Source organism: Glycine max, chromosome 5 (genome assembly GCF_000004515.6).
Source record: "Glycine max cultivar Williams 82 chromosome 5, Glycine_max_v4.0, whole genome shotgun sequence".
Taxonomy (NCBI): Eukaryota; Viridiplantae; Streptophyta; class Magnoliopsida; order Fabales; family Fabaceae; genus Glycine; species Glycine max.
Window position 1 is genome coordinate 32,243,582 of NC_038241.2, and position 26,487 is coordinate 32,270,068.

A 26,487-nucleotide genomic window follows, 5' to 3' on the forward strand; every position below is an offset into this window, starting at 1 on the left:
TTAACAATTACTTTTAAAAACTAATGACACCAATCACATGAAATTAATATACGTTAAAACTAACAAACTGAAAAGGTCTGATATATATCTGACTGTATCAACTCAATAATTCACACGACGTACCTTTCTGTGATTAATGTCTGTGCAGTTAATGTATATGATATAGTACTGCAACACCTTCACTCTGAGAAGATAATTAAGTATAACCACACAACACATGGGGTACAAATTTATCAATATGCTAAGATGTGGCAGACGATACAAGGATGAACCTTTATTTTATCAAAACCTTTTTAAAAAATTACTTAGAACAGAAAATACAGATCAAAGTTAGATAAAACTCAAAAGTAAGGGGGCATAAAAGATTTTTTTATTGGTTCATCTTGATTGTTAAAATTATATCTAATTCTTAGTTAATCCATCAAATTTTACTATTAGTGTTCTCAGTTATAAATATTATTTTCTAAAATTATTTTTGATGTAAAATTGACCGAATAATTAAAGAAGGGGAAAGGAAGAGAGAAGCAAAGTAAAATCACATATTAAAAATCTTTCCACTAACAAATTAATATTTTTCGATAAAAAATGATACTTCTAATTCAAATCTAAACTTTAGTCCGTAACAATATACAACAATTTAAGCTCAAATCTAAACTCTTTAAGATATATAAATGATTCGAGTTACACTAACATGATGTTGTAAAAATAATTTATGGCAAACCGAATAAACTACTAGCTGAATCGCGGAAAATGTCGCTTTCTTTAAGACGTTTTGTGGCACTACCCAAAAATTGTGCAAGCAGACTATCAACCACAAAGTCCTCAAGATAAAACAGTCCAGATCATTGTATAAGATTCTCACTGCACTGAGGGAACCTTTCTAGAATTACACTCTCTTGTATGACTTGAAAAGTCACTCTAATAGCCAACCAAAAATTTAATGCGATAGAAAGAAAGAGGGAGAAGTTTGCCGGAAATGCATCGGCTGAAATATGGGATGAAGAAAGAAAAGTTGAGGAAATGTTTTTCAACTGGGACAAGAAAAACTGAAGAAATTGACTCTCTATTTATAGGGAGTGAAACACTATTCAAGTGTTTATTCTGAGCGATGTGGGACTTGAAGTTTTCTTTTTCTTTTTCAAACTTTCACTCATTGTCTCCTTTGTTCTAACAATCGCCCACTTGAAATTTGAAAAGAAGATTTTCGAGGATATCATAAAATTGTGCATAAACAAAGGTGTCATACAACTTGAACATTTGCATAGTGAGTAAGATTCAGATTTTACTGGAGTGACTCGAAGTCTTCAACTCTATCTCCGACATCAAACCACACACAACCTTTTCATAGGTGTATTCTATAAAGCCCGTGCGTTAAAGGCCATGCACGTCTATCCCGTTATAGTGAACGCTCTAGAAATTTTTGCCCAAAATTTCATATGAAGCGGCCCCCACTTCCACATTCACATAGGTGAGTCTATCAAGAGTACTCATCTAGCCTAGGTACTCCACTCAACATAGAGTATAGATCTCATTAAGAATTAATTTTTTTTTCCATAACTCATCCTCTTGTTACTTCAGGAATCATGCTGCATTCACTTATAATAGCATGTTCATCTCATATCACTTCATAACTTGTTATTACCCATTGAACCTAGTTCTTGGGATCTCCACTCATTTAGGTCGGGTTACCATCATGAAGGATCATCGCAGTAAGGGCAATAGTCTCATTCTTTTAGAAGTGTTATGGACTTTCTCTCTAGCTAATCCTTTCATCAAAGGATCTGCTAAATTATCATCAGTGCGTACGTGATCCACTCTAACAGCTTTGTTGAGAGTAATTCTCTAACAGTGTTGTGCTTAAGACGTATCTGTCGTTTCTTACCATTGTAATAACGGTTCTCAATTTTTGCAATAGTCGCGGTACTATCACAATGGATCAACACAACTGGTATCGGTCTTTCCCATAAGGAATCTCTGCAAGTAAGCTTCTCAGCCAACTTGCTTCCTCACTAGCACTTGCTAGTACTATCATCTCAGATTCCATAGTGGACTAAGCTAAGATAGTTTGTTTCTTTGACTTCCAAGAAACAGCCCCACCAGCTATGCTAAATATATAGCCGCTGGTTGCTTTGGAATCATCTAAAAAAGTGTTCCAATCTGCATCGCTGTATCCTTCAAGTACAGCGAGAAACCTTTTATAATGTAATCCAAGGTTTATGGTTCTTTTAAGGTACCTCATTACCCTTTCAATAGCATGCCAATGCTCCATACTAGGTCTACTGGTAAACCTGCATAATAATCCCACAACATAGACTATGTCGGGTCTAGTACAATCAGTGGCATACCTAAGGCTGCCAATGATACTTGCGTACTTAGTTTGTCGTATACCTTCACCAGTGTTCTTAAACAGTTTTACACTTGGATCATATGGTGTACTAGCAGGTTTACAGTCTGTCATACCCTAACTTGGTCCGAGAGTACTTACGGTTGATCCTTGAACCTTGTTTCCGTGAGCAAATCCATGAAGGTTTTCCGTCGTTCTTCATCCGTTCTTCGTTCTTCGTTCTTCAACCGGTAAGTTTTCGAATCCGAGACTTTCAATTCACTTCTTGTTTTGTTGGCTTTTATTTTTATTTCGTTCACTTTCGGTTTTCTTTTCTTCCATTTTTAATGAGCTTTAACTGATCGTTTAAGTTGTTATCTCGCTTAATAAATGATAAAATGAATTTCAAACCGATCGTTTGCGTCGTAATCTCATTTCATCACTGTTAAAGCAAAATCTAACCGATCGTTCACACTGTAACCACGGTTAAACCAAAAAAGGCAAAATAATAATAAAATAATCAAAATATCTTTGAATAAAATAATAAAAAAAATCAATCGGACGTTTTTCTTTGGAAGTTTCCTTGAATGAATTGACTAATAACCAAAGTCAAACTAAAGCTAAAATCAACTCACAAATCAAGCTTTGTTCGCAAAAATTACTAAAAACCGTTTTAAGGTCCAACGCCTTAAACTGTCATCTTTGTTTTTTTATCGGTTAACATGGACCGTTCAAAATCATAAAATTAACATGTAACTTTACCGCTTTTACAAGAACTACGTAGGCCTGATTTCCTCATTGCAATTGAGGATACGTAGGAGCAAAAGTCCCGCTTTTGTCGACCACCCCAAGAGATCGTTAATGGTCTAATGCCTTAACATTTTTCTCCTTTCAAAAACAAGAGATCGTTAATGGTCCAACGCCTTAACGTTTCTCTCCTTTCAAAAATCAAAAGATCGTTTAAATGACCCAATGCCTTAAACGACTTTTGTTCGGTCAAAATATATCTTGCAAGAAAAAGATAAAAAGAACTTAACCAACGTTTAGTTCTGAAAGAACTACGTAGGTCTGATTTGCTCATCGCAATTGAGGATACGTAGGAGCGAGGGAAACACCCTTGTCGACCACGAAAAGATAAAAAATACAAAAGGCATAAAAAACATATAAACGTAAAAAAGGGAAAATATAACAAATCGAAGACATGATATTGCACACTTGGTTAAAGGCTGTCGTCCCTTGTGACAGACGCATGGGGTACTAATACCTTCCCCGTGCGTAAAAACAACTTCTGAACCTTTCACACTTAAAGTTCGTAGACCACACCATTCCGATTTTTCTGACGTTTTCCTCGAATAAACATTGGTGGCGACTCTGCGCGTTTTCCTTTCTTGGAAGATGCACCCATGAGCCCCGCGTCGCCCTCTCGCCGAAGGGTAGATTATGATAGTTGGCGACTCCACTGAGGAATGTTTTTAGAGAGTTAGGCCTATTAATCTTTTGTGCAAAAGTTGTGTTTTCCCTTTCATCGGTTTCCCTTTTCCTTTATGTTCTTGAATAAACTTCTTCGATGCTTTAAGCATGTTTTAATGTATGCATGTGATAAATATGTATTCATTTGATGCACACAACACCAACACCTTTTTTGCACACACGGTGAGTTGAAAAGGGGTCCTATACCCGAGTCCATAGGAACATAAGGAGTGGAGGTGAATCTGTGGTCATGCTGGGTCTCCGACTTGCTTGATAACAGTGAACCCTCATCTAGAGTTTTTCTCTTTGATACCATATTGTTGTTGGTAGTCCCTACTGCCGCAATATGTTTTTCGAAGGGGATGATACCTCTAGAAACCATCAAGAGAGATATGACCACCTTGGGAATTATCACTAAAGGCCTTTTAGTTCCTCCCATGTAGGTCCCTAAAATAGGGGCACGAAGCGAACACGCTGCGTGCCTTTTTAAACACTGCCATGCATATAACCTAAATGTCATGTACGCCTTTGTTGTATGATTATTTGAGGATATTGTCATGCTGTGTACATCCCCATGTTACGCTTTGGCGCATCTGCATCATGTCTTCACGCATGCGTTGTATGTTGGTCTCGTCTTTTGTCACGGGAAGTCGGAAGGTCCATATCACCTTTTTAACTGTACACATGAGGCACTGCGCCCCTGAATGCGCAAGTAAGAAGAGATGATTTTCTGGACTCTCGTGTCCGTAAATGCATTCATATCATGCATCGCATAAGCATCTCTTCATGGCATCATAATGAACATATCGTCTCGGCATTTGTCCGTTCTCATATTCCAGCATCACATTTTGCATGAGTCATTGCATCATCATGCATATGCATTCAACATACTTTTTGTTCTACAAACTGCATACCTTTTGTTTTCACGTTTGCTCATACATGATCCTTGTGTTTTCCTCCGCAAAACAAAAACAAAAAAGGAAGCGTGGAAATTCACACTACATTCTTAGTTGCATGTGTTAGGTACCATGAGCCAACCATGTTGGGATAATAAACCCATTTCTAAAAAAAAAACAAAACAAAATGATTGAGCATGGTAACTAATGCGTGGTTAACTAGGAAATGATGTTTCTTCGGATATCTCAATCTCATAATTACATTTTCCATGCATAGCATACGTATCCCCGAGTCTTTCATCCCTATGAAATGTTGTCGAAGTATTGGCGATCAAAATTGTTATTCCTTGGATTACTGGGTTGAACCAAGCTCATGCTTTTACGAAAAGGTTCATCAAGTCAAGTTGAAGCATGGAAGTAACCATCTTGCAAAAATTAGGGCAAAAGATGGATCGAGTTACATCGTTGCTTCGTCTACTGCCAAACACATTTAGGATTATTGATGTCCTTGTTACTTCCAGTTTCACCTTGAAAATCTAAATTGATTCAACCCCTTGTCCTACGTAAAAAATCGCAATACTTCAACTGTGCATCATTCGCATACATCCATGTTTTTCATTGATTGCATTGCTCATTGCATTCTTTCCTTGAAAAAAAATGAACTTAATCATTGTTATCAAAAAGAGAAGAACACGCTTTACGGTGCCCTTATTGAACCCGTGCTAGAGCTAAAGTAATGGGTGAAGTAGAGGAGGCGCAAGAGCAGATGAAGGCTGACATGAAGGCCTTGAAAGAGCAAATGGCCACAATGATGGAGGCCATGATGAGCATAAAGGAGATAATGGAGGTCAATGTGGCTGCAATAGCCGCTACCAGCACCATTGCTGAGGTGGACCTGACCTCCCCCATATGGCTTCAACCAAATAAATCATCCAACCTCAGATATGGTAGGTCCAGAAGGCAAAGAGTTGGGAGGTACAGGCGGCCCTCATTTAGTGCGAAAAACAAGCATGTATTTCCACCATATGGCTTGCTTCCCAACTATGCACCACCCAATGTGGCATACACTCCCAGTGAGGATGTTGATAACTCCGTTCCCATACTCTTTTAAAGCCAACAACCTCAATCTGATCATGCACATGTCTCTTGACCCATGGGAGAGACATATGAAATGCCCCACCACAATCTAGCCGACTTCGATCCTTTCCACAGATATGCCACTGAAGGGCAAGCAGTTGGTGATATACCCCTGCAAAACACTTTGGAGGGCCCTCAGTATCACCCACAACCACACTTCTTGCATTCCACAGCGGGTAAAAACCTTCATGTTATGGCATAAATGGGAAAGTTGGATCATTTAGAGGAAAGGCTCAGGGCCATTGAAGGAGGTGAGGATTATACCTTTGCTAACCTAGAAGATTTGTTCCTAGTACCCAATATCATCACCCATCCCAAGTTCAAGCTGTCAGACTTTGACAAGTACAAGGGGACTACTTTCCCCAAGAACCATCTAAAGATGTATTGGCAGAAGATGAAGGCATACACAAAAGATGAGGAACTGCTGATACATTTCTTCCAAGAAAGTCTTACTGGGGTAGTTGTTACCTGGTACTCTAACTTGGAACCTTCCCGAGTCCATTCTTGGAAAGACCTAATGGTTGCCTTCGTTAGACAGTATCAGTACAATTCTGATATGGCTCTGGATAGGATGCAACTACAAAACATGTGCAAAAAGGGGCACGAACCTTTCAAAGAATACACCCAAAGGTGAAGAGACCTGGCAACTCCAGTGGCACCTCCAATGACGGAGAAAGAGATGATCACAATAATAATAGACACATTGCCAATGTTTTACTATGAAAAATGGTGGGGTACACACCTTCAAGCTTTGCGGATTTGGTCTTCGCTAGCGAAAGGATCGAAGTGGGTCTGAAAAGAGGCAAATTTAATCATCCTGCTTGGACGAATGAGAAAACTGGGGCAAATGAAGAGGGTGAGAATGAAGGAGAAACTCATGCTGCGACTGTCGTTCCTACATGGAAAATCCCCCACCAGCTCAACAACATCATTACTCAGCCAATATCAGCCCTTCTCATTACCCACCATGCAGTCATCCACAAAGGTCATCCTTAAATCAACCCCAAATTCTGTCTATCGCACTTCCAATGACAAACACCACCTTAAGCACAAACCAAAACACCAACCAAGAAATGAATTTTGCAGTGAAAAAAAACTTGTAGAATTCACCCCAAATTCCGGTGTCATATGCTAACTTGCTCCCATATCTACTTGATAATACAATGGTAGCCATAACCCCTGCTAGGGTTCCTCAACCTCCATTTTTCCGAGGATATGACTTGAATGCAACATGTGCATATCATGGAGGAGTTCCGAGACATTCCATTGAGCACTGTATGACCTCGAAGCGTAAGGTGTAAAGTCTAATTGATGCGGGCTAGCTGAAATTTGAGGAGAATCGCTTGTGAATCCTAAACATTGACAAGCGACACCACACATGGGGCAATTTTGAAAGTTGTTGTTAGATGTCTCTAATGACTCATCAGGAATTTGACATCTTTGTCCCTCGTCCTCTCGTAATTACATCTTTGCTTCCACTAGAATATGGGTGTAGGCCATTGGTTTGTTTGTTCAAGCGACCTGCGCTTCTGAGTTTGGACTCCCAAAATCGTTCAATAAGAAATTATTCATGTTGCACATTTGGTGAGGATGCCGTAAACAACGAGTAAAGTATAAAAGTTCAAAAAAGAAAAGAAAAAAGCATTTGATTGCTTGTGTTTTCAAGTAAAAATATAGACATTCATGTGACCTCATTTTATCATTCCTGAAAGTTTGTCTTTTTGAGAGAGAAGTGAGTTATCAAGAATAGGAATCATTTGACTTAACCCGTCAACTGAAAAAAATCCTTTAACTATTTCTCGTCCTTGAAAAATTCTTTTTGCGAGAATCAACCGCTTATATTATTCTTCCATGCTACAAGGTTATGAAAGCAAAACAACGATGGATACCTCAGAGCCCTACACTGGGGCAATGAAAGACACCATGCATAAACCTCAAGCGAACCTAGGGACAGATTAGAAGTTCTCACCCAATGGGTTCCCTGCTACAAGGTCATGACGAGAGACAAAGATTGGTACCTCAAAGCCTTACGCTGGGGCAATGAGGGGCATCGTGCAAGAGCCTTAAACAAACCTAGGGATAGATCAAAAGTTCTCATTTATCGATGTTTTTGAACAAAAAAAAGGGAGTGAAAAACCCTGGGATTTCAATGGATTGATTAAAAGGCTCCATCACCATCACTCCAAAATTAACAAGTGACTAAATCAAACAGAACATACACTTTGAGGGAGTTCCCGAAGAGATTTGCAAAAGATAGGATGAGGTTCCATGAATTATCACCTCTTTCAAAAGGACAGTCAATTTGTGTTTTCCAAAAAAATCAAATCAAAATCAATATCACAAAATAGGGAAGGAATGTCATGAACATTGTACAACTTTCCATTACATTGCATTGTTGCATACGAAGTCCACATTTACCGCATTTCAAGACAAAGGTTACATGCATCTGCATCCCTAAAAATCATGTTAATTGCATACATTTCCTACATCTATTATCCAAATCTCTTGCTTTCTCATAAGGGTGGACCCTTGGGTACTAGTACCCTCACCTTTAGAGGACTACACGCCCTCACCTTCAAAGGACTATACGTCTTCACCTTCAGAGGGCTACACGCCCTTGCCTTCAGAGGGCTACACGCCCACGCCATCAGAGGGCTGCAGGTCCTCGCCTTCGTAGGGCTACACGCCCTCACCATCAGAGGGTTGCACGCCTTCTCCTTCAGAGGACTACACGCCCTCACCTTTAGAGGACTACACGTCCTCGCCATTAGAGGGCTGCACGCCCTCACCATCAGAGGACTACACGTCCTCGCCATCAGAGGGTTGCACGTCCTCTCCTTCAAAGGGCTACACGCCCTCCCCTTCAGAGGACTACATGCACGTCCTCGCCTTCAGAGGGCTACACACCCTCACCTTCAGAGGGCTGCACACCCTCACCATCAGAGGGCTGCACGCCCTCGCCATCAGAGGACTACATGTCCTCGCCATTAGAGGGCTGCATGCCCTCACTTTTAGAGGGCTGCACGTCCTTACCTTTAGAGGGATCCACGTCCTTACCTTCAGAGGGATACATGCCCTCACCTTTAGAGGGTTGCACGTCCTCACCTTCAGAGGGCTACACGCCCTCGCCTTCAGAGGACTACACGTCCTCGCCTTTAGAGGGCTGCACGCCCTTGCCTTTAGAGGGCTACATGCCCTCTTCTTCAGAGGACTACACGCCCTCGCCTTGAGAGGGCTACACGCCCTTGCATTAGGTACTAGTATCCTCACCTTCAAAGAATTACACGCCCTCGCCTTTAGAGGGATGCACGCCTTCACTTTTAGAGGTCTGCACGTTCTCGCCTTCAGAGGGCTGCACGCCCTCGCCTTCAGTGGGCTACACGCCCTCGCCTTCAGATCGCAACACGTTCTCGACTTTAGAGGGCTGCACACCCTCGCCTTTAGAGGGCTATGGGTCCTCACTTTCAGTGGGTTCCACATCCGCACCTTAAGAGAATTTAAGGTCCTCTGCCCTTAATACTTAATCGAGACTTGCACTCCCAGGTGAGGGGCTAGTAGTTTGCTTTTATCAATTCTTGGGCCACTCTATGATCTCGGAGGAGGGCCAACTGTGTGAGCACAACCAGAGAAGGAGGCTATCGTGCAGCTACTATGCATACCGGGACAAGATTTTGCTCAAACCGCTACAGGGAGACGAGCGCGGATCATGCACACCGCTACAACTCTTATCTCCCCTTGCTGAAGTGTCAGTTGGTCTGTGCCGTCATAACGTAGGTAAGTATGCACGTGGCTCAACTGATTTCTAATGTCATCCACTATTTGCAGGGATCATGCCCACAAGACACCAAGTGGACCCGGAGAAGTCCAACAGGACCTTAGGGTTTTCCATCTCTGGTTATAGGCCTCTATCAATCCTACAGGGCGCCCGTCCCCCAACAAGGTCATGCCATCGTGACATAGGTAAGTATGCACATGGCTCAACTGATTTCTGATGTCATCTACTGTTTGCAAGGATCGCGCCCGCAAGACACCCAGTGGACCCGAAGAAGTCCAACAGGATCCTAGGGTTTCCAACTCTGATTACGGGCCTGTGTCAATTCTACGGAGTACCCGTTGCCCCAACAAGGTCATCAGACTCCTTATTAACTGAGCTTTTATCAAGAAGTATTGTGTCCCCAGACAGGCACAGGGTGAGGCACCATAGCAGTCAGGGGATGGCCGACAGCGGATAATTTACTTCGAAGAGTTTTTTGTTCTCATCATTAAAATTGCAGAAATCATGATTTATCAATAGCTAATTTTGATATTTGATAAGCATGAACGTAAAAATTTGACTGAATAAATTGTTATCTGCCAAGGATAGTGAGATTTTTGTTATTTAATTCGTAAAATTATGCAACGTGCCATCCACGTTTTTTCACTTCAACCCCAAATATAATAAAGACATACTGATTTTCCTTTCCTCTATATTTATGATTATGAGCTTCTATTTTAAGTCAATAAAACAGAATTTTTATTGATGAAAAGATAGTATTTTATGTTACAAAAAATAATATATAACTAATCAAATATAATAATAATGTTATATATATATATATATATATATATATATATATATATATATATATATATATATATATATATATAATCTACCCATGCCACGCTTTGAATTTAAACCAAGTTTTAGTAAACTGCAAGAGTGTGGGGGTACCCATGTTATGAACACAACAACAAAGGATAATCCTAGAATTGGCACACTAAGGACCTCCTAAAGAAAGAAAGAGAGAACAAAAATATTTTCTTATTCATCTGATACATGTTCATTACATACTAGAGATAAGGAATACACCAAATGAAATAATAGAAAGTATAGACGGTAAAAAAATTTAAGAGTTTTCTAGATTATTGATTATAGAAAACTAACAAGTTGTTGAAACCTATGATTATTATCAATAATAAACAAATCAATAATGCGTATCTTTCTCTATAATAATATTACTTTTTGATGTATTTTGATTTCTTGAAAGGAGAGAAAAATAAAGTTTTACTTCCTTAACTATTTTTTCAGTCTCTAAGTAAGTTTCTGATGACTAGAAATTAGAGAAAATATTTTTTTATCTTAATTATTTTTTTATCTTAATTATTTTTTTAATCTCTAAGTACGTTTGTGATCACTAGAGATTAGAGAGAATATTTTTCTTCTAAAGGTAATCTTGTTTGACGTTTGTAAATATTAACCCATTTTATGATGATTACTCTCATCAAATAGCAATTAATAATTACTTTTAAAAATTTCTCCTATTTTAACTTAATGTTTGGGTGGGTTGCACTTGCTTTTGGGTTGTTGGTGCTTGTTCTGAGTGGCACATTTAGAGCTTGATTCCTAATTCCTAACAACCCATTTGTCCACATAGTGACTTGGTTTTCAGTCTCCTCCAAGTGTTTGTAACCTGTCCTTGCGGTATGATTTTATGGGATAACCCTCCCAAGCAGGAAAATTAAGGAATGTAAGGTATTTCTTTCCTTTTAAGCAAAATAGAAAGTAAAAAAAATACTGCAAGAGTAATCATATAATTATAAAAGCATATATAATTGAAATGGATTACATCGCCATTACAGTTACAGTACACAGAGCTCTAGCTCCAGTATGATATATAATTATTAGCATATAACAACATACATACACACATCTTACGCATGAGTCACAAATGAGCACTTGTGTTTTTTATTCCCCATACCTATGATTATTATGTATGTTTTGGAAGCCCAGCCCCTCCAAGAGGAAGGTCTTATATAAATTAGTTGTAATTAGCACCAGTGTTAAACTTAGCTTTTCCGAAATCCTGTTTTTAAATACTTCAAGGAGGCGGAGTTCAACACTGGTGTGCAAGTTGCCAAGGGGAGACACGCTCCTTGCAGTGGTAACAATGGGACTAAAAGTTCCTTGAAGTATTGATGTCCGCCTCCTGAGTTTATAAAGGCATCCTCAGTACCATTGTTAACGCTACTAGAGTGCTTTTCAGTTCCAGCAGAACGAAGAATTTGGTCGTCAGAAGTGTTGGTTGTAACAGCAGAGGTGTTGGGTAAGCTTTGATCCCCTTTGTGCATGTTGTGTATGTTGGTAGTGCCTTCTTTATGGCTCAGATGATCTCTTCCCTGCTTGCTGCTGTTGACTTTCTTATTACCTGATCCTCCATAAGCTGTTAGAGCAACACCGATGATCTTGACAAGACGAGTTGCGACTGCAAGCAGCAAAAGTAGCACCTCACAGACAAATGATAGAGCTCTGATAATGAAGAGCACCACTGACATAGGAGAAATGCTATTGACGAGTGGCCGGGAAGCTTTCCAATTTGGTGCGTCTTCCAAGGAGAGTTAACGTTCAGCATGCAAAGACCAATCAATTAATAAAGAAGATGAATGAAACGCAATGTTTGTGAGTTACTGAGTTTGAAGGTGTTGGGAAATTTGAGGGTATTAAATACCAAAAAAGATGTACACTAATTAATGGATCATATAAGAATTATCACATAAATAAATTTGATTTTACATTTTAATCATAATTTTTACATCTTTAAATATATTTTCTCCACAATTATATGATATCTCAATTATACTCCAACAAAGTTGATCAAGGAAAATCTCTTAAAAACCAAAGTGAGTTGACAACAAATCTCGTACTAGCTAGCTACGACAAATTTGAATGAAGCAGGAGAATGACAGCTTCTACCAAAACCATTAAAAGTGAAGAGTGAAAATATATATTCAAGTTGTAAATATGAACGGGTCTCATTCATATTTTAAAGAAAAAAAGAAGCGTATTATCTACCTTGACATGGGTTTTAAAACATCGCAATATAGGGTGCAAGCAACGAGAGTTATGCAACTATCAATGAATAGAGAAGCTGAATCACATAGTTTGTGAGCTGTAGAGATTTTGATATTATTAATTTTTAATCAATCAAATTATATGTGATCTTCTCATTAATTATTTTTTAAAATTATTCCTTGACTATTATTTTTAAATTAAAAAATATGATTAAAGATGAACTCTAATTCTTTTTAATTACTTTCAACACTTTTTATAAAAAAAATATTTTGAGGATTAGGCTTTTATAAAAAAGTATATATTGAAAGTAACTAAACAAATTTTAGGGCTCAGACGTCTAAATTTATCTTTAATCATATTTTTTAATTTAAAAAATTCTAATTTTAAAATAGATGTATCCAACAGTTAATAAAATTTGTTCAATATGAGTCACTTATGAAGCTTGTCCACTATAGCCTTTGTGACCTATAAGAGTATGTTATAAAACTATATTACAAGAGAATGTCATCTCTTAAAAACTAACCAAAGTCATGAAGTGCATTAAATGACATCTCTTTTAGTAATGCAAATTTGAATGAAGTTGGGGAATGCCTTATACCAAAACTATTAAAAGTGATGAGTGAAAATATTCAAGTTGTAAATCTGAATGAATCGCATTTCATATTGGAAAAATATATATTATATATCTATACCTTGGCGTTTGAACTTGGCGGTTGAAGATACATGTCGGAAATCGTCGCAATTTGGTGCCTACAAGAATTGTTCTCCAAAGATCAATTAATAAAGTTCTGAGTAGTAGAACAACAGGTATAGGGATATATATTAAGAAAAAATATGTAACATAAATATTATAAATAACAAATTTGTATAAGTGTGCGCTATATATCTATATTAAAAAAAAAACTCACGCATTTTACATATGATTTCACTCTTTTTTTTTTTTGGATTACATATATTAGTTGTATGTTATTTTAACAGGGGTGAGTGTAATGAAGAAAGAGATAAAAAAAAAAGTGACAAGAAAAGAAGAAAATATAACACTAGGAGTGGAAAATAGAAAGAGAGACATGATAAAAGGAGATTTTTTTTCTGACCTTTCATTATATATTAAAAATAGTTATTAGTCTTTGTGAGTGCATATATAAAACGATTTTTTTAATATAATTTATTTTATATTTAAGATTAAAATTCAAATCTTAAAATAATTAATTAATTAAAGAATACAAATAATTATTACTGTTGATTGATATTGATTAAAGGGGATTTGAGAGAAAATCATTGAAAGAAAAACTACTCAATATTAATTGGTAAAGCTTTTAAAATTAAATAATTAGACTAACTTAATTGATTTCAATATGTGAATCTTAGTGCCACTCATAAGCTCTTGTAGCTGGGAAATCAATGATTAAGTTCAACTCTAATTAGTGTTCACTTTATGAGTTACCACCAAATCATTGATTTCAACAAATCTTTAACTTCAACCCTAATTTGAAGAAGTAGATCTGAACACATATGGCCCCAAACAAGTGAAAACAAGCTTGAGCGTGTGTTGGTAGGCTGGGTTGGTAGTGGATCTACCAATCACACTGCTGTCACAGGAGTTCGAGAACACCCCCATTTTTGGGTAGAAAGAGGTTGAGAAAAGAGAGATTTTTGTAGGTAAGCTAAAGGGATAGATTAATATGGAATACAAGTGGTACTCAAACTTATATACATGATCAGCTGCTGATTTTTTAACCAATTATATGAATGCAAGACAAAAAAAAAAGGGTTCAATTAACACTGCTGAAAAAGAGAGATAATCCTTTCCTACCTTCAAGTTAAAGCAAAATTAAGACCACACTAATACTGTAAAATAAAAGAAGCAAATATATAGCAGATATAAAAGGTGGAATGATGAAAAAGAAAGAGAATTATTGAAATAACAAGGAAATTCTTTAGATGCAAAAATTGAGAATCCATATACCTGAACCGAATCCTGCTTCATATTTTCCTCTCTTGCAATGAATTAGATCAAAGAGATCGAAGAAGAAAAGGCTTCAAGAGAATATCCAAATCCCCAAATATTAATTGAGCACACACAGCATGTTCGATGGTGTGCAGACTCTTGAGTCAACGAATGAGCCTATTGCCTTGAAGAAGAAGAATTGAAAGCATAGTTCACTAAAGCGAGATTAGGTATGTGTTTGAATAAACTGTTAAAATTGATTTTGTGAAGTGATAATTTATATTTAGATATTTTTATTATAAAATTAAATTAGGAGTAAAATTTAATATAATTCTTTTAATCTAACATAAAACTACTCAAAATCAATTTTAGATTCTCATCAATTTTAAAATCTTTTTCAATCTTAAACAAACACATGTGAAACCAAACACACATTAAAACAAATTTTAAGAATTTTTTTAATTTAAAATGAGTTATATTGTTAAACATTTTGCAGAGATTTTAGACTTTTTTGGCCAACATACTTAATCTTGTTTGCTTAATTAATAAAAATTAATACTAACAAATAAAATATTTTTAAAAATCTTAAATTGTTTTTATTAATTAATGGATCCCACTAGCCAACATAACACATCACTTTATCTACTTTCTTAATATAAGATCCTTACTTTTTCCATCTAACAACTCTACAAATTTTATTAAATAAGTCTTACAAATAGAATCAATTTTTTTTTAAAATAAACACTTTTTAAAAAATAAGTTTTTAATAACCAGATATAATTTATTTTTTATTTCTTAAAACAAGTAAAAAAAAACTATTATTTAAGCAACAGTAATTTAGATAAACACATTAAAAAATAAAAAGTTAATTATTATATTAAAATAAAATAAAAATCAACAAATAAATTTAAACAAAGTATGCCCATAACCATACATCGTTATGTTTTCTTACTTATTTTTTTATTAATGATATAAGCACTTGATTCCTATTCAAGATTCTACTAACAACATGTGTTTAACACGCACCATTCTATTTCTTATTTTCTCTGATCAATACTACTGTTGCGGATAGCCTAAACGTCCTCCCTAGTTTTTTTAGAATAAATTGGGATGGAGAGGAAACAAATGGAGATAAATAAAAAATGTAAAATGCGATATAAAAAAATATAAAGAGATAGAGAAAAAATAAAAGAAATTATATGAGGATAAGATATATATATATATTTATTTATTGAAAATACCTGAAAATTGTATTTTTAATCATTTTTCTGTCCATAATTAATCTTTTAATTTTCTTTTGAGATAGGATAATGTATATTTCAAAATAGGAACATTCATATATCAATTCAATTCAATAAAAATTAAAAAATATTTTTAAAAAATTAAGTAAGTTGAAAGTTTTCAAATTATTTACAAATCAGGTTACTAGTTTAACTATTCAGTACTTTTCTAAACAATTTAAAAATATTTAATTAGGCATTTTAAAAAAATCTAATAAAAATATGACAAGACCTAATTAAAAACTATATTAAGTTTAAGGACTTAATTATAAAATTTTAAACTATCGGAATCCATTTAAAAATTTCTAAATAATTTAAGGATTTACAGATTTGAGTTTACCTAAAAAAATTCAATCAACAATAAAAAAAATTCAATCAAGTTTTAGTTCAGAGGTTATGCTGTATCTGAATGAAGAATTTTGAGAGAAGAACTTATATATTTAAAGTAAAATTTAAAACTATACATAAAAATTACTTGTTTGGATATAAATGATTTTAGTTTTATTTTTAAACAAGATTTAATTATCAATTTGATCTCCAAATTATTTTAAATAATTCATTTATTCTTTAAGTTCTAAAAATAGATTAATTTAGTCTTCAAATCTTTAAAAAGTTCAATAAAATGAATCAATTTAATTTTTAAATTTTTTAAAATTTAAAGATCAAATTAAATCATTTAAAATAATTTGAGAATCAAATTAAATTGATTTTTAAAAAAAATAGGAATCAAACAGAATGACTTAAAATAATTTAAAGATCAAATTGATAATTAATTTGTCAGAAAAAATAAAACTAAAATCATTTTATATCCAAACAAGTCATTTTTATGTATAGTTTTTTAAAATTCACTTTGAATAAATAAATTATTCTCCAATACAAACATGATTTGGGTGAAATAAACATGGCGAAAAGGCAAAATTACTCACTCTGCTTCTTTGACCTCTGATCATATCATAAACGTATCGCAATGATCTGATCATGTATCATCATATTTTATTCTAGAAAATTAAGGAAATAAGATATGATAAAATTATCTCTGGAACTACAGTATAAGTCATACTAGACCTTGAAGTAACGCTTTTACAATAATGGATTTTTCAGCAAACTAAATTTGTGATGGTTGGCAAAAATTTTGCCACGCCATTTTGCCATGGCCGCTATTTAATAATAGTGACACCGCATCATGTTCAAGAGTAAAAAATACCATTTATCTTTAAACATGATTGTTGTGACATTTATGTTGGAACAATAAAGTTCTCACACACACTCACTCTATGCACTACTCTATGTTAGAGAATAAGAGAAGATAATGAAGGAATTAATTGAGAGAAAATAGAGGAGACTTGAATTATGAAAAAAAAAATTTCTGCACTTTCATACTTCTCATTAATGATCGCTATTATTTTTATACACACTGCACACATGAACATTCCTCCTTAATTCAGATTTCTCAAGGATGTCACTCCTAACTTGTCTCTCAATTCCTTGAACTTGATAGACTTCAATGGCTTAGTTAATATGTCTGCAGCTTGATCTTCAAACTTATAAAACTCCAATTCAAGCTTCTATTTACTCACTTGATCACGCAATAAATGAAACTTGGTTTTAATATGTTTACTCCTATCATGTGCCACAGGATGCTTGGCTAAATCACTTGTTAATTTGTTATCAGTCAACAACCTCATAGGGGACTGCAATCTCTCAAGTTCAGTTCTTCCATTAAAACTTCTAGCCATAGAGCTTGACAAGCTGCCATAGCAACAATAATATATTCTGCTTCACATGTTGACAAAGCAATTACACTATGCTTCTTTGAGCACCAAGAGATTGGTGTTGTTCCAAATTTGAAAACATACCCAATAATGTTTTTCCTATCATCCTTATCACCACACCAATCTGAATCGTTATAATCAAACACTTCTCGTTCTATATTCTTCTGATTATAAGGATATAAAATGCCAAGATCCAATGTTCCTTTCGCATACCTCAAAATCCTTTTAGTTGCCAAGAAGCGAGGTGTCTTTGATTTCTCCATAAACCTGCTTATCAACCCAACACAATAGGTCTGGTGTTACATAGGTACCTCAATGAGCCTACAATTTTCTTGTACAAGGTAGGATCAAAAACTTACCAAGATCTGTGTTTCTGGCATAAACTCCATGCTCACTAGTGCACTTGGTGAAATTCTACTGAACTAGGAAGCTATCAATTCTCATATTCCAAGCTCTAGGAGCCTACTTAAGGCCATATAGTACCTTATTCAACTTGTAAACTGTATCCTCTTGACCTGCCACTACATAACCAGGTGGTTGATTTATGTAGACTTCTTCTTCAAGTGGCTTATTCAAAAATGTTGACTTCACATCAAGTTGATATAGAGACCAGTTTCTGTTGCTAGCAGCTGCCACAATGAGCCTAACAGTTTCAAGCCTTGCAACTGGAGTGAAAACCTCATTGTAGTCCAAGCCATGTTTCTGTTGAAACCCCTTGCTACTAATCTTGCCTTATACTTGGATACATCTCCATTAGGTTTTACTTTAGTCTTATAGACCCACTTCACATCAATTGGTCTTTTCCTTGAGGTAAGTGGACTAACTCTCAAGTCTGGTTCTTCTAAATTGATCTCAATTCTTCTTTCATAGCTGCTCTCCAATGTGAACTTTGTGAGGCTTCATCACACTACTACAAACAAAGCTTCTAAATTGACTCATTGGTTCTGATTCAGCAAGTAGAGCAAAGTGCACAAAATCCCATTCTGCAGTGATTGTTGTATCAGGATACAATTCATACTCTCTGAGTGTTTGTGGTACTTGTCTCCCTCTTTGTGACCTTCTGAGTTGCTCCCCACCTGATGGTACATCATCTTCACTTTGTTTGTCTTCAAGGTTCACAATCACCTTTCTTTCACCATTGTCAGCAGCATTTATTTCCTAATTCCAACCCTTGATTTCATCTATCAAGACATATCTGCTAATCACAACCTTCTTCATTCTAGGATCATACAACTTGTAGGCACCGATTAGATGATATCCAATGAGTATCATTGGTTCAGCCTTGCAATCAAGTTTCTTTCTGATCTGCTCAGGCACATGCTTAAAACACGGTGAACCAAATATTCTGAAATGACTCACACTAGGCTTCTTTTCTGACCATGCTTCTTCAGGTGTGTATCCCTGCAATCTCTTAGTGGGCATCTGTTCAGAATATACACAACAGTAAAAGTTGCCTCTCCCCATAAGTAATGAGACATTCCCTTCCCTTTCATCATGCTCCTGGTCATGTTCAGAATGGTTCTGTTTCTTCTCTTAGCAACACCATTATGTTAAGGTGTATAGGCAGATGTCACTTCATGAATTATTCTCTCTTCATCACAAAATACTTGAAATTCATGTGAGTTATACTCACCACCTCCATCCGTTCTAAGCACTTTGATTACCTTATCACTCTACTTTTCACTCAACAGCTTAAACTTCTTAAAGATGTTAAACACTTCATTTTTCTGCTTAATGAGATAGATCCACATTTTTCTAATAAATTCATCAATGAATGACACAAAGTAATTGTTACCTCCTAGGGATTTCACTTCAAAAGGACCACACACATCAGAATATACCACTTCAAGCTTTCTTTTGAATCTGATTGGAATTTCTGACTTAAAAGAATTCCTTGGTTGCTTTGACACACAGCATTCAACACACAAATGTTTTGGTATCTCAATTTGAGGGTGACCATGAACCATTTTCTTACTTTTCAATTCACTTAAACTCCTGAAATTTAGATGACCAAACTTGTGATGTCACATCCAGCTTTCATCACTAATAGAAGCAGCCAAGCATTGAAATTCTGCAATCTAAATTCCAATCTTGAATGTTATGTTTCTTGACAAAAGGACCGTTAGAATCGACCTCTTATTGCCATCAAACATCTTCAATTGCATGTCCTTTATCTGCATTGAGTAGCCCTTTTCTAGCAACTGTCCCAAACTCAGCAAATTATTCTTCGTATTGGGAACATATAGCACATCATTGATAAATGAGTGTTGTCCATCCTTCCTCTGAATCATCACCTTTCCAATGTCTTCTTCAATTATAGAACTGTTATCTGCAAACTTGATCTTGCTATTCACCTTATCATCAGTGTTTACAAACCACTCTCTATGTCCAGTCATGTGATTGGAATAGCATGTGTCAAGATACCACAGATTAACACTATCTTCTTTTGAGTTTGTAGTTGTCATTAGTAACACTTTATCAGAGTCAGAATCCTCATCTTGTGCCAATTGAGCCTCATCTACATTTTTTGGAACCCTTTTATTTCTGCGTTCATCTGCAAAATGTCCCCATTTCTGATAGTTATAACACTGAATCTCTTTCTTGTTGAATTTCTTCTTGCCCACTTTGTGATTCCCTCCACTTTTCTTGTTAGTTTCTTTATTTTGGTTATGATTTCCAGAACTGCTGGAGCCCTGACCTGACCCCTTCCACTTTCCCTTTCCCTTTTTATTCTTGCCACCATCATAGTTGTTCCCTTTAGTTGTTTGGGCTTGCATAGCTTGCTCAATTGATCTTTGTGAGTTTCTTTCATTGAGCCTCCTCTCTTGAGCTTCAATGATTCCATGTAGTTCTTCAATCTTCATTTCTTCAAGATCCTGGCCTTGCTTAATTGCCACCACTATATGATCGAATCTTGGTGTGAAGGTTCTGAATACCTTGTCAATGATCCCCAAGTTTGATTGTTTGTCACCATAAGCATTCATTTGATTTGTAATTACCAAGATTCGGGAAAAGAACTCACTAATGCTTTCTTGATCACTCATTTGTAGAAGTTCATACTGACTTCTCAAGGTTTGCAACTTCACCTTCTTGAGTTTGTTATCCCCTGCATAGGATTTCTCTAAAGTATCCCATGTCTTCTTTGTAGTATCAGCAATTATGTGCATCTACGCACTGATGAATAATAACAATGTCTTTGTATCTCTTTTCATCAAATCACAGCGAGCCACCTTCTGTGCATCAGTTGGGTTCTTTTCAGGTTCTTGAACCCCTTCTTGCACCACTTATGTAACATCTTGAAATCGAAAGATTACCTTCATCTGAGTACACCAATCATCATAGTTCTTGCCTATGAAAATTTCCATTCAAGGAAAGTCATCTCAATTTTGATATCGAGAGATCTTGAACCTCAGATCTGATACCAGTTTGTTGGAACAATAAAGTTCTCACACGCACTCACTCTATATACTCATTGTCACTCTATGTTAGAGAATAAGAAAAGATGATGAAGGAATTGATTGAGAGAAAATAAAAGGGACTTAGAATTAAAAAAAAAAACTTCTTATACTTTTCATTGATGATCACTATTATTTTTATACATATTGCACAGGTAGTTATAACACACTTCATAACTGTGAAACTAACTTCAAAATGAATCACTAACTAACTGAATTACAACATACATCAACAATTTAAACATGATTTTCTTGTGATAGTTTCCTTTCCTTGTTTCTAGCTTGTTTTATTGTTCTATGTTCAACTTCAATATAATGCTATTTACTTTATAGTTTATATGTGGCACTGTCACTGAACCTTGCATGGTGGCCATATTTAACAACACTTCTTTCTTATATGGAAAGTCTTATCTTTAAAATCATTATATTTACTGGAAGTTCTTTTTCATTCTTAAGGGAGGATTTTCGTAAAGAATTTCAAGAGCAGAATCCAGATGTAATGTCAATGCGTGATGTATGTGTAGAATCCATTCTATTACTATTTCTTCTAATTTATTTTATATTTTTAATTGCTCAAGAAGCAAGATTGTTGCACAATTGATCATTTACAAATTTTAAATTTCTTAAAAGCCAATACAAACTTAAGCATTAATTTTTAAAACTTTTATGTTATTTAAAGAGTTAGTGATAAGATTTTATACTTCTCCTTTTTTGTGAAACTAGCAGCCCTATTATTATCATTTGCAAAGTAATATAATTCTTTTTTGTGTTATTCCGCCCTTTGTTCATTCAGATTGGCAAGGCATATGCATCGAAGTGGAAACCAATAATTTATGAGGTTAGTTTGCTTTTGTAGCCTCTCGCCTCTCCTTTTTTATCATTGATTTGAATTGCATTATTATCTTATTATGATTGTGATGTCTGATGGCTGAAAACTGAGTAAATTAAGCATGTGATGAAGAACATTTTTGTTATATTTGAAACAGTTGGAATTAATTGTAATTACTTTTGCGTTTCTAGGCTGATGTACTAATAATAGAAACTGATATATTTACTGATAATAATAGAGACTAGCTCCTTCCAAAGAACAGAAAATGTGGATAATAAAAGATAAATCTAGAATCCTGTATGTAGATGCATTTAACCTCTGATCCACACCCATTTCCTTTTCCTCGCAATTCATGCCCCCCCATGCACACTACCCATATTTCCTCTTATAATCTCATTTGTTTCCAGTTGAATTCCCTCCCAGTATTCCTTGCCAGTTATGCAGTAGGCTTGACAACATGAATATCTCCTAGTCTATGCTCCTCTTAGCAAATAGAATAAATCATTTCAGCCAAGGTCTATGTTAACAGCACTTGTATTTGACAGGAGAAGGTTAAATGCTATGATATTGCATCAGAAAAACGTATAGAATTTGATAGAGCAATGGCAGAATTTAACAAGAAAATGGTAAGAAATCACTCATTTTCCTTGCTAATGAGTTGACTCTTATTTGCCCAGTTATGGAATATAAAATTTATTTTCTGCTGCTTGGCAGGAAAGTGGGAAGTTTGACGAAATTGATGAGGAATAGCTAGAGTAACGGCAGAGTTTGATGAGTAAAGCCACCTTACTTTTCTGCCTTCATTTTTTCTAGGTTGCATGTTGCAAGTGTTTGCATTGTTTGAGAATACTCTTTATTTCTTTTGATGGAGTTTTGCATCCATTTAGAGATTGGAATTTAACATTTAATTGTTCAAAAGTGGAGGAGAAAAGGGTAAATAGATGATAAAAGTTGGGTGGAATTCTGTTTTTGATATTTATGTGATGGCTTCTGACTTTAGACCAGAAACTAAATACAATGATGACATTTTGAAGTTTTAATGGGTCTATAGGTTTACTCCTCGGGCTTCAGGTGTTGTTTTTTTTGGGAAGGAGGGGGTGTCTGATCGACTGTTACAGATAAATATGTTGTTCTGAAATAGTTTACACAACTAATTGCTATGTTACAATGGATTTTGCAGCAAACTAGTGCTGAGACTTAAATCAAACGATGGAATCAAGAGATCAGTGCAGCAGACTAATTCAAGAAAGAAACTCAAAGCAAAGCAAAAGTTTGATGCTATGAAACAAAAGAAACCTCTTTCGGGTTTCTTCTACTTCTTGTACAGCTACTTTTGGTCCCCCTTTTCTTTATTTATTCTGATTACATGTGATCTTTTATGAGGTGTTAGCTATTTTGTGTTTCTCATGTGTAGAATTGTTTGTGGAAAATGTTAATTTTATCAGAATTTAGCTAGTTTCCTGTATGTTTTATAGATATCTACCATATCCATAGCTAGCTTGGTATATTTTGAGTTTCTGAAATATTAAGCTCACTTGAAAGGTAGCAAAACACCATACATGATTTTTTGTAAAAGTTACCCTGTAATGTCATCTCTAAAGTAGATGGGATTCATTATTAGAATGAACAAACTTGACTGATGTTATATGCTTACTTTCTTTTGTCATCTGGCTGATCCTTGTAATAATTTACCTTTGTAAGTAATGTCATCTCTAAAGTAGATGAGATTCATTCTATTTCATACATTTTTATGCTTTTCAATGTATGCAGGATTCGATAGTAGAATATTTTTAGCTTTAGAGCAATAATGTTGAGGAGGTCATTATTTGATGTTAGCATATATACAAGTCAATTTTGAATGCATCACCGCGTCATGTTCAAGAGTAAAAAAGACCATTCATTTTTAAACATGATTTTCTTGTGATAGTTTCCTTTCCTTGCTTAGAGCTTGTTTTATTGTTCTATGTTCAACTTTAATATACTGCTATTTACTTTATGTGTAGCACTGCCACTGAACCTTGCATCGTGACTATATTTAACAACCAACTGCTTCTTTCTTATATGGAAAGTCTTGTCTTCAAATTCATTATGTTTACTTGAAGTTCTTTTTCATTCTTAAGGGAGGATTTTCGTAAAGAATTTCAAGTGCGGAATCCAGATGTAAAGTCAAAGCGTGATGTATGTGTAGAATCCATTCTATTAGTAATTCTTGTATTATATTTACAATTGCTCAAGAAGCAAGATTGTTAGATTGTTGCACAATTGATCATTTACAAATTCTAAATTTCTTAAAAGCCAATACAACATAAAAGTTAAGCATCAATGTTAAAAATTTGCATGTTGTTTTAAGATTTAGTGAGAAGTTTTTATACTTCTCTTTTTTTGTGAAACTAGCAGCTCTATTATTATCATTTACAAAGTAATATAATTCTTTTTTGTGTTATTCCGCCCTTTGTTCATTCAGATTGGCAAGGCATCTGCAAAAAAGTGGAAAACAATGACTTATGAGATTAGTTTTCTTTTGTAGCCTCTCCTTTTTTTATGGACTTGAATTGCGTTATTAACTTATTATGATTGTGACGTTTGATGGCTGAAAATGGAGTAAATTAAGCATGTGAGGATGAAGAACATTTTTGTAATATTTGAAGCAGTTGGAATTAATTGTAACTACTACAGTACTACTGCATTTCTAAGCTGATATGCTAATAATAGGAACTGAAATACTTACTGATAAAAACAGAGACTACAACAACTACCTTTTGTGGTCTGTTTCTCCTAAAGTTTTTATTAGTGCCCATGCTCATTTGCTGATCTTCATTCAAAATCAATATAGAACTAATCTTTGAAGTTTGTTTCTTGTTTGATTACTTGGCAAAATGAAGCATCAAGTTTGCATATAGTTTATTCGTTTAGGTCTGAGCAAAAACAAAATCATTTTGGCTGAGTTCTATATTAACACCACTTGTATCTGACAGGAGAAGGCTCAATACTTTGATATAGCAACAAAAAAACATGATGAATTTGATAGTGCAATGGCTGAATTTAACAAGAAAATGATAAGCAATCTATCATTTTTGCTGGCTAGTGAGCTGACTCTTGTTGATGAAACTGATGAGGAATCTGAGTTTGATGAGTAAAGACACTATTTTTTCTTATTAGGTTGGATCTGTATTAATTGAAACTACTTGGACCAACAGTTTTACTTTCAGTTCTTGTCTGTCCTTGTTGACAGTTATCCTTTCTGTGTGTCATTCGTAAAGTATGCTATTTAGATATTTAAGATGGCAATTTGGGCGTATATGTTTAGATGTTGAATGCTCTGAGTAAAACGCTTAGTAGAAACTAGAAAGAATACATAACTCGTGCACTTCATTAATTTATTTATATGTAACAATATATTTCCTTGTGTCAACCTAGTACTTATTTGAGATACCTCCAAAATATTATACAATTAATAGAATTTGGAGTCGAGTGCTTCAGAGCTGTATTGAATTTGTTGACTTAAAAAAATATCAATCTTAATACTATATATAATTAAAATTATAATGTTAAATTATAGAATTAAAGAAGTATATAACTATAATTAAAATAATTTTATAATATGTATTTTAAAATAAAATATAAATATAAATCATATTATGCAAAGCATTATTCAATAATAATAAGTTTTATTATTGATATTTATTTGTTTAAAAATATTTTTGTCAACACGGCTACTTTCATTAGGCCCATACTATTCACAATTTCACACCTAGCGACCCCAGTTACGAAGGATAAACTATTGAAATCCAATGGTCTCCTTAATTTTAACTTTCATAATTCATTAATATGCATAAACAAATATAAGAATAAAAATTAGCATTACTTTTTTTTTTGAAAGAGAAAGATTATCATTACTTAAGTACATTAAAATATAAAAGAAATATTAAACTATTTAACCATATATTAATTTAAGGTATACATTTGTGATAGCATGAGCTTGTGAGTACCTTGGTAATATTACAAGAGAGAAGGGGAAAAAAGTACGGACACCATCACACAACCTCACAAACACCCAGAAAATGAAATTCCCCAAGTTAGCCAATGAGGAAACGCAAAGGAAAAATGATAAAATGGGAGGATCAAACAACAAAGTATACGTCTTTATTTTTTAAATTTCTCCTACTGGTGGGTAGTCTACTGCCTAGGAAGAAGAAGCATTGAGGTTCTTCAAGAGCAAATGAAGATGGGTCATACTCTTGAGAATAATTCCTCAAAATACATAGACTCATTTGAGAAATTAATATCACTTAACATATATTTTTCTATACATATAAGGCTTGAGATTAACATATGATAACATACTTAAAAAGCATAATTATCTACTAATCATATCTTCATATCATACGATGTTGATGGCACACCAAAGGACATTGCTTCAAAAGAAAGTTTTCCCAAATTTATCATAAAACAATAAAAGAAAAATTACATTACATTAACATTTCTTGAGGTTTTATAAAATTATATAAACATTTACTCTCTTTTTTAATCATGACAGTAACTTCTCTT

The 26,487-nt window shown here is 34.8% G+C and overlaps 1 protein-coding gene and 1 long non-coding RNA gene across 3 annotated transcripts; one reads left to right on the top strand and one right to left on the bottom strand.

The window, feature by feature from the left end:
• Window positions 1-11,369: 11,369 nt before the first annotated feature.
• On the bottom strand, window positions 11,370-14,849 carry LOC100789707 (uncharacterized). Its single transcript, XM_003524064.4, has 3 exons — window positions 14,622-14,849; window positions 13,348-13,405; window positions 11,370-12,188 (listed from the first exon to the last, which is right to left on the bottom strand). The coding sequence occupies exons 1-3, from the start codon at window positions 14,640-14,642 to the stop codon at window positions 11,653-11,655; spliced, it is 615 nt and encodes a 204-aa protein (XP_003524112.1). The 5' UTR covers window positions 14,643-14,849; the 3' UTR covers window positions 11,370-11,652.
• Window positions 14,850-21,829: 6,980 nt separating this feature from the next.
• Window positions 21,830-25,187, top strand: LOC100790251 (uncharacterized). 2 transcript variants are annotated; one of them, XR_001388432.3, is made up of 6 exons: window positions 21,830-21,948; window positions 22,485-22,565; window positions 22,654-22,714; window positions 23,120-23,260; window positions 24,060-24,117; window positions 24,915-25,187. It is a non-coding gene; the product is annotated as an uncharacterized lncRNA (long non-coding RNA). The 2 variants fall into 2 exon arrangements; XR_414388.4 differs by lacking the exon at window positions 21,830-21,948 and having other exon boundaries at window positions 22,227-22,565.
• Window positions 25,188-26,487: the final 1,300 nt, after the last annotated feature.